Consider the following 15,307-nt stretch of genomic DNA (forward strand, 5'->3'; position numbering starts at 1 on the left):
CCCCAACCCCCCATTCTGGGTGGGGGCACCTGGCGCAGGCCGGCCGCTCCCTCTAACACTGGGCTTCCCGGGCTTCCAGGGCCGTCGGGGCCGAGTCCTGGTTCGCTCCCGCCTGGAGGCCGCGCCCGGGCCAGCGAGGGCGCCACCGGATGCCCCAGCCCGCTCCGCGGAGCCCCTCACAGTCACCCCCGCCCCGGCCGCGTCCCGCACCTTCCTGAGGGGCCGATCCTTGCGCCATAGTCGCGCCATAGCCTCTGGCGGGACATCGAGGACTTTTCGCTCCTGCCAGCCAACCCCAAATTTTTGGGAGGTACCCGAGGGTGCGCGCGTGGCTCCTGGTGAGCCGAGGTCCTCCCTCGAGGCCCCGCGAGGCGCACACTGCGGGCCCGGGGCTCGCAGCCGCCCCGCACGTCGCTACCCTGAGGGGCGGGGCGGAAGCTGGCGTTTGGAGTGCCCCGGGGCCTGCAGGGCAGTTGCGCAAGTTGTGATGGGCCGCTATAAGAGGGGCGGGCAGGCATGGAGCCCCGGAGGAATCGCGGAGCCAGCGACTGCAAGGTAAGGCCCCGGCGCGCTCCTTCCTCCTTCTCTGCTGGTCTTTCTTGGCAGGCCACAGCGCCCCACCCCACTCTTGATCCTGGGGAAACTGAGTCAGGAGGGATGGCTTAGTTCTGGACTATGATAGCTTTGTACCGAGTTCTAGCCAGAGAGAAGGCTACTGGGATTGGGGGAGCGTTGGATTCGCTACTGGGCTGTGCCGGTGCCCAAAAGGCAGGACTCTGACCTTGCAGAACCAGCCAGGTCCCTGGGAGACTGTCAGACCCACCAATCTCGTGGCATTCGCAGAGCTAAGATGCACTGGAAATTGCCTTGGGCACATCCCCAAAGATCAGGGTGTCCCACCCCAGTCTGGAGGAGATAAACTTGGGGGGTAGGAGGGACGCAGATGCAAGTGATCAGTCTCAGACCTAGACATTGCCTTGCTCTGCGAGTAGGAATTCAGGCTTCATTTTCCAGGGAAGTTGCTGACTTCTGAATGGGAGGGGCTGTATAAGGCCAATGCCCAGGGGGAAGGCAATGATGAGTAGAGGTGGGGGAAACAAGTGTCAGGAAGACTCAAAAATCTTCCAGAGAAATTGTGCAGGGTCTCACCAGATCTGTCCTCAAAGCCGTGCAAATTGCCTTCTTTGCAATGCATACAATGAGGTGTTGTTGGGGTTCAGAACTGGTTATTAGCGAACCTCTAGCCAGGACTGCTAAATACGTGCTGTTGGCCCACCAGGCTCACCTATAGCCTTCCTTCAGTCTGTGTTTGGTTTGGATTTCACTGTGGGTACCGTCGCCTTTACACTCCTGTTTCTATAGTTTAAAGATGGTGGTGTTTTGGGAAAGTGACTCCTTAAATACAGTTAGGTCCAAGTGAGACAAGTAGCCTGGCTGTCATTTCAGAATAGCAACTTGGAAGAGGTGATTAATTTCTGTTGGAAGGGTGATCTTTGGGGAGGTGGGCGAAGAGCAGAGACTTGGTGGTTCCAGGAGCACAAGCTCTCTTCCTTTGCAGTGCAGAATGACCTCTGGCAGCTGGAGTTGTGTTTGTTCTGTAGGATTCTGAGCTGGGCCATGGGAAGCTGGAACCGGGGAGTGTTCCCAATCTCTTTCCTATTAGGATTGTCTGCAGAACCAAATATGGAGGCTTCTAGCAACGTGAGTGCTCCTGTTCTAATGCCCTTAGAAACAAGGCCACACTGATCATCTCTCTCACTTAGGCAGGGAGACAAAGCAAGAGACAAACAGTGGATGCTTTCAGGTTCTTTCCCTTCCCAAGCAGTTGTGGACATTGGGCTGAGGGGAACTTTTCCATGTTGGCTAAAGGAGCATCCTCCTCATATTTTGTACATTTTATACCCAAAATAACTCTTCTTGGTATTTGGGGAAATATTTTCCTCCCCCTCCATTCCAGGAAATGGCTCCAAGTGCCAAGGACAGAGCCAGGGAAGTTGCAATGAATTCCTGCCCGTCAGCCCCAGGCAGATGCCTCACACATCTGAGTGGTCCATGCAGAGCGCGGAGGTGGCCACCACGGAACCTGGGTCAATGTCCCACCCCCACTTAGAACCCCCAGGGGCATGGGAGCCAAGGAGAAAAGAGGGGCTCCAGGAAGGTAGAGTCCTTGTGTCGTGTGCATCTGTGAATAGCACTGGTGTGATTTAAAGGAAAATTGAGCCAAATTCTCTGGCAGTCAGTTACCCCATCCCCACCGGGGTAGGAGTCTGGCAGCCGCAGCTCCATTCTGGCCGGTTGGCAGAAAGTCTTGAAATTCTTCGTCCACACATTTGTCTTAGAGAAACAGAGAGGTTGTTTCTGCTTAAAAACAACACACTTGGTGTCTGGGCTCACAGACTCATTTGCACTTATTCCACATGTGACAGCTGATGTCCCTTGTTGCTTAGCAGATAGCATGCTACCGTCTTTCCTGCTCAGTTTGTTAGCTCTCTGGAATGGAATCTATAATCAATGCCCATACCAACATTTCACTAATACCATAGGAGATTTAGTCTCCATCTGGGTGTACATTACATTTGCTCTGGGGTGCTCCAGGCTGGGGGGGTTGCCAAAGAAGAGAAGAGAAACCGCAGAGAAGATGGGAGGGCAGAGCAGGGGTCTCTGAGAAGGGCAGGGGTCTCTGAGAAGGGCAGGGGTCCCAGAGTGCAGGAGCAGGAGCAGGAGCAGGAGCCAGGCTCACGAATGGGTCCATGGGAGGGAGTACCTAGGGATGACAGTCAAGATGGAGCAGAGCTTAGGAAGCTGAAGGGAATCCTGGCCCACCTGGGTGTTAGAGGGCACATAGGAAGTACAGGAAGCAGACCAAGGTCCCCAAGAAAGGGAGACTTGGACACTGAAGAATTTTCTGTCTTTATTAAGACAACTTCATAAGAATTCCTGCTGGGCCAAAGTGAATTCTAGGATGTGACTTTAAGATGGGAGCAAGTGAACCACTGAGGAGTTAGGTTACCCTGGTTAGCCAATGCAGATCAAGAATGGGAAATCTTTCATTTATTCATGCAACAAATATTTAATGAAGCCCTGCTGTGTTCCAGGCTTGTGGTAGATGCTGGAACAGGTACACGTGTCATTAACTGATCAGGGCAGCCTCTCCTTCTGAGTCTCGTTGGAGACTTCAGATGCCCCTCACACAGAGCTCCAGGGAGCCTCAAAAACTGATCAGAGGCCAGGCACCATGACTCATGCCTATAATCCCAGCACTTTGGGAGGCCAAGGCAGGTGGATCACTGGAGCCCAGGAGTTCCAGACCAGCCGGGGCAACATGGCAAAATCCCATCTCTATAAAAAAAAAATTAAACAAAAATTAACTTGATGTGGTGGTGCACACCTGTAGTCCCAGCTACTCGGGAGGCTGAGAGGTGGGAGAATTGCTTGAGCCCTGGAAGTCGGGGCTCCAGTGAGCCTTGATCACACCACTGCACTCCAGCCTGAGTGACAGAGAAAGACCCTGACACACACACACACACACACACACACACACACACAAAAGATTAGAGCTGACACAGGAGTAGAAACCTATCTGTATCTCTGATGAGATCAAATCTTTCTGATGAACAGAAAGAATGTAACCCCTGTACTCACACCCTGTCTGAGGGTTACATATGTTAACACGATTTCTCAAATGAGGCTTTTGGTTGCAAACAAGAGAAAATCGCTCATGCTGGCCCTGTGTTTTTCAAATTGTATATTGTGATCAACATTTGAAAAAAGAGCCAAGACTCTTAAGAGTGCATTATCCATGGTAAGGGTGAATTTTATTTCTTGATACTTATTTCTCTTACATGTATCTATCTATGTCTCAAATGAAAAATAGATCTATAAAGTTGAAAGCTATCCAAGTGAGTATAAGAAAAGAGTATCTCACCCTGAAGGCTAAGGATGGGGAGAGCCACCAGGCCTCACGAGGACCCAGGAACCACAAAGAAGGCTGGGAAGGAGCACAGGTGGTGACCGTACTCCGGCTCTCAGTGGCTATGTGGGCTCTGGTCTCTCTCAGCTGTCCCATGCACATGAGGCCAAATGTGGCTACCCTAGAGCTTCTGAGCCCTCAACAGAGATGAACTGGACTTTCTGCAGCCCCACTGTAAGTTCCTAAGAGAGCAGTTGATTGACCCAATCAGGGTCAGGAGAAGGAATGGAGGAGGAAAGGGAGGAGAGAAGAGCCTCTTCGTCTCTTGCTTACCACTGGCAGTTGTAGCCAAGGGGGCTGGAGTGTAAATGCAAACATAGCCACCAAGGGTTGTGTATGTGTGTGTGTGTGTCTGTGTATGTGTGCCTTGGGTAGGTTAGATCTCCCAGCAGGTCCCTACTAAACAGACTTAAGTCCCCCAAATTTTAGCTCTCCAGCCTCACACACTCCACCCCTCTACCATATTGAATTCTCCCAAACCAACCATGGCTTTCCCCAACTCCGGAGCTTGGCCTGGAATGCCCTGCTTCACCTCTTTTCCCTGGGGAATGCCTGTCTTTCAGGCCTCAATTCACATACTGCCTCCCTTTCAAAGCTCTCCTCTTCCCCTTTGTTCTTTGGGTTCTATGCTTCTTCCCTCATAAGCTCCACCAGGTTGTGTTAAAATGAGCTGTTCAAGCTTCTGTCTGTTCCACTAGATTCTGAGCAACTTGGAGAACCAAGATCCAAACTTCACTGTCTTTATTTCCTCCTTTGTTCTTTCCTCATCCCCAGGTCCCTTCCAACTTGGAGTTGGAAGAAAGGAAGTTATGAAGAAAGGAAGGAAGGAAGGGTGGGAGGGAAAACAGGAGGGAGTCCCATGGGAGAATGTGTATAGGGAGAGGACTCAGACTAGCTAAAGCTTTTCCCTTATAATTAATAGTAAATACCATGTTACCTGAATTTAATTCACAGTAGCATACCAAAGACTCGCTTTGTTCTCCCCACTGCTGTTATCAGAAGGCTGTGGGCAGGCCTGATTTTGGCTCAGGAGGCCCTCCAGCCTGGATCTAGAGAGCAGCAGACATCTCTGCCCATCTCAACTCCCACTTTGACACTGAGGTCTCCAGGATGGAGGGTCTGCCTCTATCTGCCTTGTCCCCTGCAATGGCGGGAAGGTGATGGAGCTCAGGTCTAGAAGCTACCAGCTTCTTAGGGAGGTAGGAGGTGGAGGGTGGGGTAGGGGTCCTGCACACAACCACCAAGTGGGGATAGGGTTGAGGGCCCACCTGAGGATGAGTAATAGTGAGGCTGGCGCAGAGGACCCAGGTGGAGGCAGACAGCAGAATTTGTGGTGGGGTGGATGGCACATTATATAAGCCTCTCTTGCTGCCCTGTTTACTGCGATTGTTTCATTATCTCTTTTGGTTTTTGTTTTTAAGAGATGGGGTCTCGCTCTGTCACACTGACTGGAGTGCAGTGTGTGATCATAGTTATGATCACTGCAGCCTCGACATCCTGGGCTCAAGCAAACCTCCCACCTTGGCCTCCCCAGTAGCTAGGACCACAAGCATTTACCAACACACCCAGCTAATTTTTAATTTTTTTTTTTTTTTTAGAGATGGGGTCTTGCTGTGTTGCCTAGGCTGGTCTTGAACTCCTGGGCTCAAGCGATCCTCCTGCCTTGGCCTCCCAAAGTCCTGGATTATAGGCTGAGCCACCACACCCAGCCACGTTTCATCCGTGCAGCCCCAGGGGCTCCACGTTCTACTTTTTCTCATTTCTTCTCCAGGGCACCCATGGCTAGGGATGAGGGCAGAAGATGGGGCAGCAGGGCCTTGATTAAAGGAGAAGGAAGGCAGCCTGTGGAGAAGGTGGCCCAGGGAGTGCAGAGAGGAGTGGGCTGTGAGGGAGACAGCAGAGTGCAGGCTGCGTCCCAAATGAGCACACCGCCCACTGCGAGCTCACCACCTGCCTAGAGACCCCTCTCCTCTCCAGGATCTGCTCCAGTAGCTCTCAGAGGAAAGAATGACGCTGTATCAACATTTCATCAGCTCATCTTTTCACTCTAAGAAAATGGCAGCTCCTAAATGCTCAAAACTGCTTTGGAAACTTCTGGAGAGAGGTTTTACAGCTCAAGCAGACAGCTGACCGCGGCCTTTCTTCTACCCCAACCCATGCTCTCCCCGTGCTTTCCTGCCACAGTTGCAGTGGGCCCTTGGGTCCTACATTTGCAGCCATTTGTCTCTGAGCTCAGACTTCCAATTCCAAGCAGCAGCTGGACAGGCTCACCAAGACGTCCAGCCAGTACTAGGACATCAGCAGGAGCCCAACCACCTCTTTCCAAAACCTCTCCTCATGTCTCTCCTAGTTTCCATCTCCATCCTTCTAGTCAGCCAGGCTGAAAACACTTGCTCCTCAGGGTGCAGAAGGAAAAGCTTTGTCTCCATACCTGGTGCTCACTGCCCCTGCGATCCCAGCCCAAGTCCTCCCCCACTCCTCATCCTGGTGTCAGCTGGAAGCCACCATCTCCTAAACCCATCTGTGTTTTTCTGCCTCTGCCAGGGCTGCCCTCTCCTCCACCTTCACAAACTCAATTCCTACCCATTCTCAGGTCCCTTATCAAATGCCACCTCCTCCATGATGCCTCCCTGATTCCTCTGCTGGAAATAATGGTGATGACAGCTAAGGCGTTGGGGCTGGCTACGTGCCAGGCAAGAAGTTAGCACTTTACCTGCTTTATCTCATTTCAGCCACATAACAGCGACAGGTGGCATTATGACTCATATCATCCCCATCTGATAGCCAGGAAAACTGAGTCCCAGAGAGGTTAGCCACTTTCCTAGGGCCCTGTGCTCTGACTCAAGCACAGCTCTGAGGAACTCTAGCATTCCTCAGTTTAAGCATCATGACTTTCTTTGCTGAGTCACCCAAGGTATTTCTTCTGTTTAAATGTTCTTCCTTGGCCAGGCGCATTGGCTCAGGCCCGATGCGGTGGCTCACGCCTGTAATCTCAACACTTTGGGAGGCCGAGGTGGGCAGATCATCTGAGATCAGGAGTTCAAGACCAGCCTGGCCAACATGGTGAAACCTGTCTCTATTAAAAATACAAAAAAATGAGGCCGGGCGTGGTGGCTCACACCTGTAATCCCAGCACTTTGGGAGGCCGAGGCAGGTGGATCACCTGAGGTCAGGAGTTTGAGACCAGCCTGGCCAACATGGTGAAACCCCATTTCTACTAAAAATACAAAACCTTAGCTGGACATGGTTGCAGGCGCCTATAATCCCAGCTACTTGGGAGGCTGAGGCAGGAGAATGGCTTGAACCCGGGAGGCAGAGGTTGCCATGAGCCGAGATTGCACCATTGCACTCCAGCCTGGGCAACAAGAGGGAAACATAGTATTAAAAAAAAAAAAATTATCCGGCCCTGGTGGTGCATGCCTGTAATTACAGCTACTCAGGAGGATGAAGCAAGAGAATTGCTTGAACCCAGGAGGCAGAGATTACAGTGAGCTGAGATCACACCACTGCACTCCAGCCTAGGTAAAGAACAAGACTCCAAAATAAATAAGTAAAAATAAATGTTCTTCCTTGCACTGAAGTTACATACGTAAATTCCCAAACCAGTTGCTTAAGGGCACAGTTTTGTTCTTTATTTATATTTTTAACAAATATCTTATGTAAGTAGTTGACAAAATCAAATACTGTGTAAGCTACCTAGGCTTCCCTGGGAAAGCCATCAGCCTCTGCCCCATCCCTTCCCACTCCTGATTCCACTTTCCTGTGGTTCCATATCTTTTTCATGTCTGTTTCTGGCCCACAGTCAATCAATACATGTTAGCTGCCAACCATCAACCCTATATTGAGTAATTATGTGGTGTCAGGCACTATGCTCAATGAAATTGTATTAGGTTTGTACAAAAGTAATTGTGGTTTTTAAGAGTAATGGCAAAAACAGCAGTTACTTTTGCACCAACTATTTGCTGCCTTGAATTATCCCTCCTCTCCTTGTCCCTAAACCCTGCTCCTCCTCCTCCCAGTCATTCTTCTTTCCCTTGTTGGGCCATGGCCAGGCCCCACCCAGGTACTAAGACTCAGGTGAACCAAGGAAGACTTAATGCCCACTCTTTTCGGATGCCCATGTTGGCAAGCGTTAAGTCGGTTAGCATTAAGTTTGGCTGCATTTAGCAGAGACCCAAAAGAACAGTGGCTTTTAAAAGGCAGAGGTTATGTCTCTCACACACACCCAGCACAAGTCCAGAGATAGGTAGTCCAAGACCAGCATGGCATCTCAGCTCCATGAACCTCAGGAACCGAGCTCCTGCAGCTCCCTGCCCTGCTGTTGATAAGGTGAGGCCTTCATCCTCCTGGTTCAAGATGGTGCTAGAACGTTGGCTACCATATCTACAGTCCAGGCATCAGAATGGAGCAAGGGATGAAAAAGGAAGAGACGAAGGCACACGGCAGGTTCCTGAGAGCTGGCACAGGACACTTCTGCTTATATTTCACTGGCCAGAATTTAGTCACATGGCCACACCTAGTTGGGAGACTCTGCGATGTAAAGTAGTTATTCTAGATGGCCATATCCCTACCTAAGACTTGGAGTTTTCTATGACTGGGGAAGAATGGAAGACAAGATACTGGGAAAGACTAGCAGCCTCTACTAAAGGGGTGATCTATGTTGATGTGCGTATGAGACGTGTGTATGAACATTTGTGTTACGTGTTGTATGTTGGTGGGGCAGATTCTTGCGAGCACTTTGCTCTCAGATGGACCTGCTACCAGTTCTCTCTACAGACCCTCATGGGTTTCCCCTAAACCTGGCCTCTCCTATTAGGCAGCCTTACTCAGCGGCAGCTTCTCAGCTCCATGTTTTCAAGGAACCACAATTTATTTCCAGCATCCACTGAAGCATATTATCCGTGGTGATAGAGGCGGCTTATAAAACTGTTTTTCCACTTAGGTATTAGAGGATGGTCATTATATGAGAGTGACTATGACCACAGTTAATCTGGTAATAAATTCTCTTGAGTAGGAGGGTGTCATCAACACGTGAATCTTAGAAAAGGAGGCAAGCTGATCTTGTGCGGCGTGGGGAAGACCCAGAGACACCAGCGCCCTGTTGAGATAGCCTGTGGGAGGCAGTGGGCCAAATACTTGATTGACAGTTGGCTACAGGTAGTGTTGCCCAGCATTTCAAGCCCTGCCTGGTAATTATAATAATTTACTCCCCTCACCCTGCTCTGGACATGCACACTATGGGCAGGGGCTTCACAGGTTCATCTCATTTACCCTTTTGAGCCAGGTGGTGGTGTTAGCTCCATTTTGCTGAAAGGAAAGGACGCTTTAAGGAAGCAATTTTCCCAGAGACACAAAGCTAACAAGAGTGGAGCCTGAGCTGGAGCCTCGGAGCTTAATCACTACACCCGCCCATCTCTGCTAGGGTTTCATGAAATCGTATTGGGGATTAGCACTATTTAACTCTGTTACACAGACATTTGGTGTATTACTCAGGTAACAAGTAGTTAATAGAGGAAGTTTTACTTTTTTAAGACATAAATTTGCCTTTTCCAAAATTACTTGGTACATAGTACTTTTCATGTTTGAAGTTGAGATGGGGGTACAATACCGTAGCTTCATTCCAGAGCAGGGTATTCATTCCAAATGCCATGTTCCCAGCAGATGCCCTTGACTGGAAATTGGGGTGTGATTTGGGCTTTTCCTTAAATCTTTGAGGGGCTGGAGGGGTGGGTGGCTTGCACTCCTGCTCTCTGGATCTGAATCCTGACTCTGTCATGGACCTGTCTGACTTTGGGCAAGTTGACTCCTCTTCCTGAGCCCCATATTTTTCTCTTCTGTAAAATTCAGATTAAAAAAACATGGCTTTGATCAAACATTATAAATAATATATAGACAGACTGCTTGTTTTTATTGTATTGCCAGAAATGAAACCTACTAATATTGCCATCTATGGACAGAAAATGTATTACCTGTTTTCATCAAGACCCAGACGACGGAGAACACAAAAAGCGGAGATTAACTTTACTACCATCTCCAGAACCTTCATCCTAATATTTACTTACATTTTATTATTATTTCAGGCTCATGCACATATACTTAGCATGGATCATTGGCCACAGACTCGCATACATTTAACTTTATTACCTTTTGCCTCATGTATCTCATTAAAACTTTGCTGCTTAATCAAGGATCTGCATATTATTTTAATTTTAGAATTCACAGTTCCAAGACTTTGGAAGTTTCAAGCGTTCTGGGTGAATGTGTTATGCTCTCTCCCGTCGCCATGTCTTTATGCCCCCTGATTTCTCAGCTACTATGGCAACCACTTTCTACTCTTAGTAGCCCATATTCAGTCCAATCCCCAGCTCAGGAGACACTTCTTCCAGGGAGCCCCCTGTGCGCTCTGGTGGTATCTCGTACCTGCCCTTTTTGCAAAGCTCTTTCCTCCTGGCTTAGAATGGCCCGTTGACCTGTTTGCTTCTCCTATTAAACTGTAAGCCACTCGAGGGTAGAGAGCATCTGTTGTTCAGTATTGCATCCTCGGTGCCAAGCACTGTGTCTGACATATTATTTAGAAGGTCAGTAAGTGCTAGTGGGATTCAGGCTCCCAGTGGGTGGGAGAGAAAGGAAGTAAGGAAGCAAGTGGTAAAGGATATCACAGAGTATCAGCTTCTGTGAGAGAGAAATGCAGAGGACAGGTGAGTAGCATAATCACTAACGATAGGGTAATGATAGAGCACATTTCACAACACTTTCAAGCCCTTTCACATGCATTATCTAATTTGATCCTCATAAAAGCCTAGAGATAGGTATATTACAGGGATGAAGGTGGAGTATTTTGTAAATTAAAATTATTCAGTGAGTAAATGACTGGGTTCAAACCAGGCCTTAAAAATCTGTTCTTTTTCCCTTGAAGCACGCAATGAAGTCTACATCATCCCTACCATGTCCATTTGATCACACCCTGGCCTCACAGCTCTGTGGTCTACAGGATACCTCATGGTGGTTTTATTGACCAGACAATAATCCTCTTCCTAAGAGGATGTATTTCATTAATACATAGGTAGATAATGAATTGTCTTTGACTTTGAGGGGATGGTAGCCAGGGCAAAAAGCAAAGCTGATTTTCATCCCCATCCAGTAATGTGATTGGTAATGGGTCAGATGGATGTATTCTGAGATACCAGCTCCTTGCAATGTGTGGTTCCTTCTGTTTTCAGGCCCAAGAAGCACATCCTGGGAAGGAAAATGTATTGGAGACCCCTGTGGGGATTCTTGTGGCTTTGGCCCTATCTGTTCTACATCCAAGCTGTGCCCATCCAAAAAGTCCAAAGTGACACCAAAACCCTCATCAAGACAATTGTCACCAGGATCAATGACATTTCACACACGGTAAGGAGAGTCTGCGGGGACAAAGTGGAACTGCAGCCAGCCTAGCACTGGTTCCTGGTGGGCCTGGACCCAGATAGTCCAAGAAACATTTATTGAATGCCTCCTGAATGCCAGGCACCTACTGGAAGCTGAGAAGGATTTGAAAGCACAGGGCTCCACTCTTTCTGGTTGTTTCTTTTGGCCCCTCTACCTGCTGGGATTCCATGGGTGAGTGGTTCTAATTCTAAACCACCCCAAGAACATTTGACTTTGCTACATGTTTCCATTTAAAAAATCATAGGATTTGGGTTGGGTGTGGTGGCTTGTACCTGTCATCCCAGCACTTTGGGAGGCCAAAGCAGGAGGATCACTTGAGCCCAGGAGTTCAAGACTAGCCTGGGCAGCATAGGGAGATCCCATCTCTACAAAAATAATAAAAAATATTAGCTGGGCATGGTGGTGTGTACCTGTGGTCCTAGCTAGGGGAGGCTGAGATGGGAGGATCACCTGAGCCTGGGAGGTTGAGGCTGCAGTGGGCCATGATTGTGCCACCGCATTCCAGCCTGGGCAACAGAGCAAGACCCTGTCTCAAAATAAATAAATAAATAAAAATCTTAGGATTTGATTAGGCATGATGGGTCACATCTGTAAGCTTTAGGAGGCCAAGGCAGGAGGATCAGTTGAGGCCAGGGGTTCAAGACCATCCTGGGCAACATGGCAAGACTTCTCTCTAATTTTTTTTAAAGAAATTAAAAATAAGAAAAAATCATAGGATTATCTGATATCATGAGGCCTTGGGTGCTTATTTTCACTCTACCAAGGGGAAACCCAGGCCTCAGAGATTAGCTGAGCCACATGCAGGCACAGCCATTGTCTCTTTCCTTCCTCTCCCCTCTGTCCCTGCCTTCTGCGCTCGCCTTCCTCCCTGACTTCACTTCCTTGAATCTTAGTGCCTACGACTAGAGGGAGCTGTGAAGTTCCTTGCAGCCCATTGGCTGTGCAAGACCTCCAGCAGCATCTCCTCGGGGCCTCTATCCCATCTCTAGATGTGCTTGTCATTAGGGTTCTTGTAGTTCCAGTTGATCTCTGGCCCCAGCTCTCGAAGATACCCAAAAGAGCGAGTCTACCCTTTTTCACATTCAACCCTCTACTGATTTGCAAATAGGAGTCAGTGCCCACCCTGGTCTTTTCTCTGGGGTCCAGCAGGCCTAGACCTTCTGCCATTTTCCTGATGAGGTCTATATTTGAAATTAGGAAGATTAAGTTTGAATCTTCACATTTCTGATGTCTGTGAGATCTTCAGCAAGTTCCTTAATGTCTTTAAGCCTTGGTTTCATCATCTGGATAATAGGGATATCACACACTATTCACAAGGTTGTTATGAGACCTAAATTAGCTAAAGCAGCTGAATCCTCCTTACTCCCTGCATGCAGCTTTCTGGAGACATCTCCTGGTCATTGTGGGTGTCTCATGGTGGTCTTGGGCAGTTAAGGAGAAGTTAGGTGTCCAGAAGCAAAGATGGCTCAGAACTAGATAGAGTCTTGGGCATTTTGTAGAGAAAAACTCTTGTCTCCTTTCAAAAATAATAAAAAAAAAAATTAGCTGGGCATATTAGCCACTCAGCAAGGCTGCACGTGATAGCTCCCGAGTGCCCCAACTTGGGGTGGTGTCAATACACGATATCACGGGAACCCAGGGTAGTCACCACGGAGGTGTCAGCCTCAGTGCTGTGGGCAGATGGATGGGGAGAGCCCTCCCGGAACTGGAGTCACTGGAGCAGGGTTGGGGACCTCACTGAGGGTACGACCTTGATCTCTAAGGAGGAGGGACTGCCTGGAAAAGCTGACTGGGAGAGAGGACTCGGCTGGGGGTGAAAGGGACTAGAGAAGGCAGGGGATGGGGGGTACTTATGCAGGACCTCAGATTCCTGGGGAACAGACTCCACTAAATAAGACACAGGAAACCATGGCTGATTCTTCAGCAGAGGCCATGCAGAGACAGGAATGACCTGAGAAAGTCGGGAAGTGGAGGGAAGGATGGTGTGGGAAGAGCAGGAATCTTGGAGACCACCTTAGAGGCTTGGCAGTCACTGGGGCACAGGATACAAGGGCCTGAGCCAAAGTGTTGAGAGAGGGTGGAAGGAGACAGCCAAGAGAATGACCCTCCATGCCCATGGGAAGGTGGAAGGCTCTGAGAGCGATTCCTCCCACGTGCTGAGCACTTGTTCTCCCTCTTCCTCCCGCATAGCAGTCGGTCTCCTCCAAACAGAGGGTCACTGGTTTGGACTTCATTCCTGGGCTCCACCCCATCCTGACCTTATCCCAGATGGACCAGACACTGGCAATCTACCAACAGATCCTCATCAATCTGCCTTCCAGAAACGTGATCCAAATATCCAACGACTTGGAGAACCTCCGGGACCTTCTTCACCTGCTGGCCTTCTCTAAGAGCTGCCACTTGCCCTGGGCCAGTGGGCTGGAGACCTTGGAGAGCCTGGGGGGTGTCCTGGAAGCTTCACTCTACTCCACGGAGGTGGTGGCCCTAAGCAGGCTGCAGGGGTCTCTGCAGGACATGCTGTGGCAGCTGGACCTCAGCCCTGGGTGCTGAGGCCTTGAAGGTCACTCTTCCTGCAAGGACTACGTTGAGGGAAGGAACTCTGGCTTCTAGGTGTCTCCAGGAGACCATGAGAGCTGGGTGCGGTGGCTCACAAATGTAATCTGAGCACTTTGGGAGGGCAAGGCGGGTGGATCACCTGAGGTCAGGAGTTCAAGAGCAGCCTGGCCAAATGGCGAAACCCCATCTCTAATAAAAATATAAAAATCAACCAGGAGTGGTGGCGCATACCTGTAATCCCAGCTACTTGGGAGGCTGAGGTGGGAGAATCACTTGAACCCAGGAGGCAGAGGTTATAGTGAGCCAACATCTCGCCACTGCACTCCAACCTGGGTGACACAGGGAGACTCCATCTCAAAAAAAAAAAAAAAAAAAAAAAAATTCATAGTCATTGTTTTCCTGTTCCTCACCCCATCCACTCTTCTTCATTTTCATATATTTTACTTGTACATTTGCTTAATTAATATCTACCCCAATAAGAATGTAGGCTCTGCTGGGCACAGTGGCTCACTCCTGTAATCCCAGCACTTTGGGAGGCCGAGGCAGGTGGATCATCTGAGGTCAGGAGTCTGGAACCAGCCTGATCAACATGGTGAAATCCCGTCTCTACTAAAAATACAAAAAAATTAGCCAGGTGTGCTGGCGGGAGCCTGTAATCCAGCTGCTCAGGAGGATGAGGCAGGAGAATTGCTTGAACCTGGGAGGCAGAGGTTGTAGTGAGCCGAGATTGTCCCATTGCACTCCAGCCTGGGCAACAAGAGCGAAACTCCATCTCAAAAAAAAAAAAAAAAAAAAAAAAAAAGAATGTAGGCTCCCAGCGAGCAGGGATTGTCTTTTGGTCTGTTTTGTTTCCCGCTAGATCCCCAGCACCTAGGCTAGATCCTGGCACCAAGTAGGTACAACCTGTTGGCTGAATGGGTCTCTAACTTCAAGAGCTGCTGCCCCATGTCCCCTTTGCATTTGGGTACAAAGAAGATGTATGAGGGGAGGTGGAATGCTGGGCAGTCTGTCAACTTAGAGGATTCCAAGCCAGACATGGTTGCCAAAGTCTTGTCATGTGGACAAGACTGGAGGGAGCTAGGGGATCAGCAGGTGGAATGTGGCAGAAGGCAAGCTTTGACTTAGTCTCCCCATCAGAACTACTGTACGATAGAAGGGCTACCTGGGGCAGGCTGTGGGCAGATTGCTGTGGCAATGGCACCCAGGTGTGACTCCTGCCTTCTGGTGTCCACCCCCGAGGTAGGCTCCCCGTAACACTGACACTGGGCTTGGCCACGTGACCTGCTTGCCACAGTGGGACAACAAACAAGACATAAGCAAAGGTTGGAAAAGTGCCTGCCTGTGGAGGCTTGC

General features: G+C 49.4%; 1 protein-coding gene across 2 annotated transcripts; it reads left to right on the forward strand.

The window, feature by feature from the left end:
• Nucleotides 1-461: 461 nt before the first annotated feature.
• Nucleotides 462-14,165, forward strand: LEP (leptin). 2 transcript variants are annotated; one of them, XM_007982823.3, is made up of 3 exons: nucleotides 462-555; nucleotides 11,191-11,362; nucleotides 13,589-14,165. In XM_007982823.3, exons 1-3 carry the CDS (start codon nucleotides 488-490, stop codon nucleotides 13,946-13,948), a joined length of 600 nt encoding a protein of 199 aa, XP_007981014.1. In that variant the 5' UTR covers nucleotides 462-487; the 3' UTR covers nucleotides 13,949-14,165. The 2 variants fall into 2 exon arrangements, with proteins under 2 accessions (XP_007981014.1, XP_072864764.1); XM_073008663.1 differs by having other exon boundaries at nucleotides 13,592-14,165.
• Nucleotides 14,166-15,307: the final 1,142 nt, after the last annotated feature.

This window comes from Chlorocebus sabaeus, chromosome 21, assembly GCF_047675955.1.
Source record: "Chlorocebus sabaeus isolate Y175 chromosome 21, mChlSab1.0.hap1, whole genome shotgun sequence".
In the NCBI taxonomy this organism is placed as follows: domain Eukaryota; kingdom Metazoa; phylum Chordata; class Mammalia; order Primates; family Cercopithecidae; genus Chlorocebus; species Chlorocebus sabaeus.

Bases quoted from the DNA above. Each gene is read 5' to 3' on its own strand.
- LEP (XM_007982823.3), top strand. From the start codon at position 488: ATGGGCCGCTATAAGAGGGGCGGGCAGGCATGGAGCCCCGGAGGAATC. The intron at 556-11,190 runs GTAAGGCCCCGG...TTCTGTTTTCAG, and splicing joins GCGGAGCCAGCGACTGCAAG to GCCCAAGAAGCACATCCTGG. The intron at 11,363-13,588 runs GTAAGGAGAGTC...CCTCCCGCATAG, and splicing joins TCAATGACATTTCACACACG to CAGTCGGTCTCCTCCAAACA.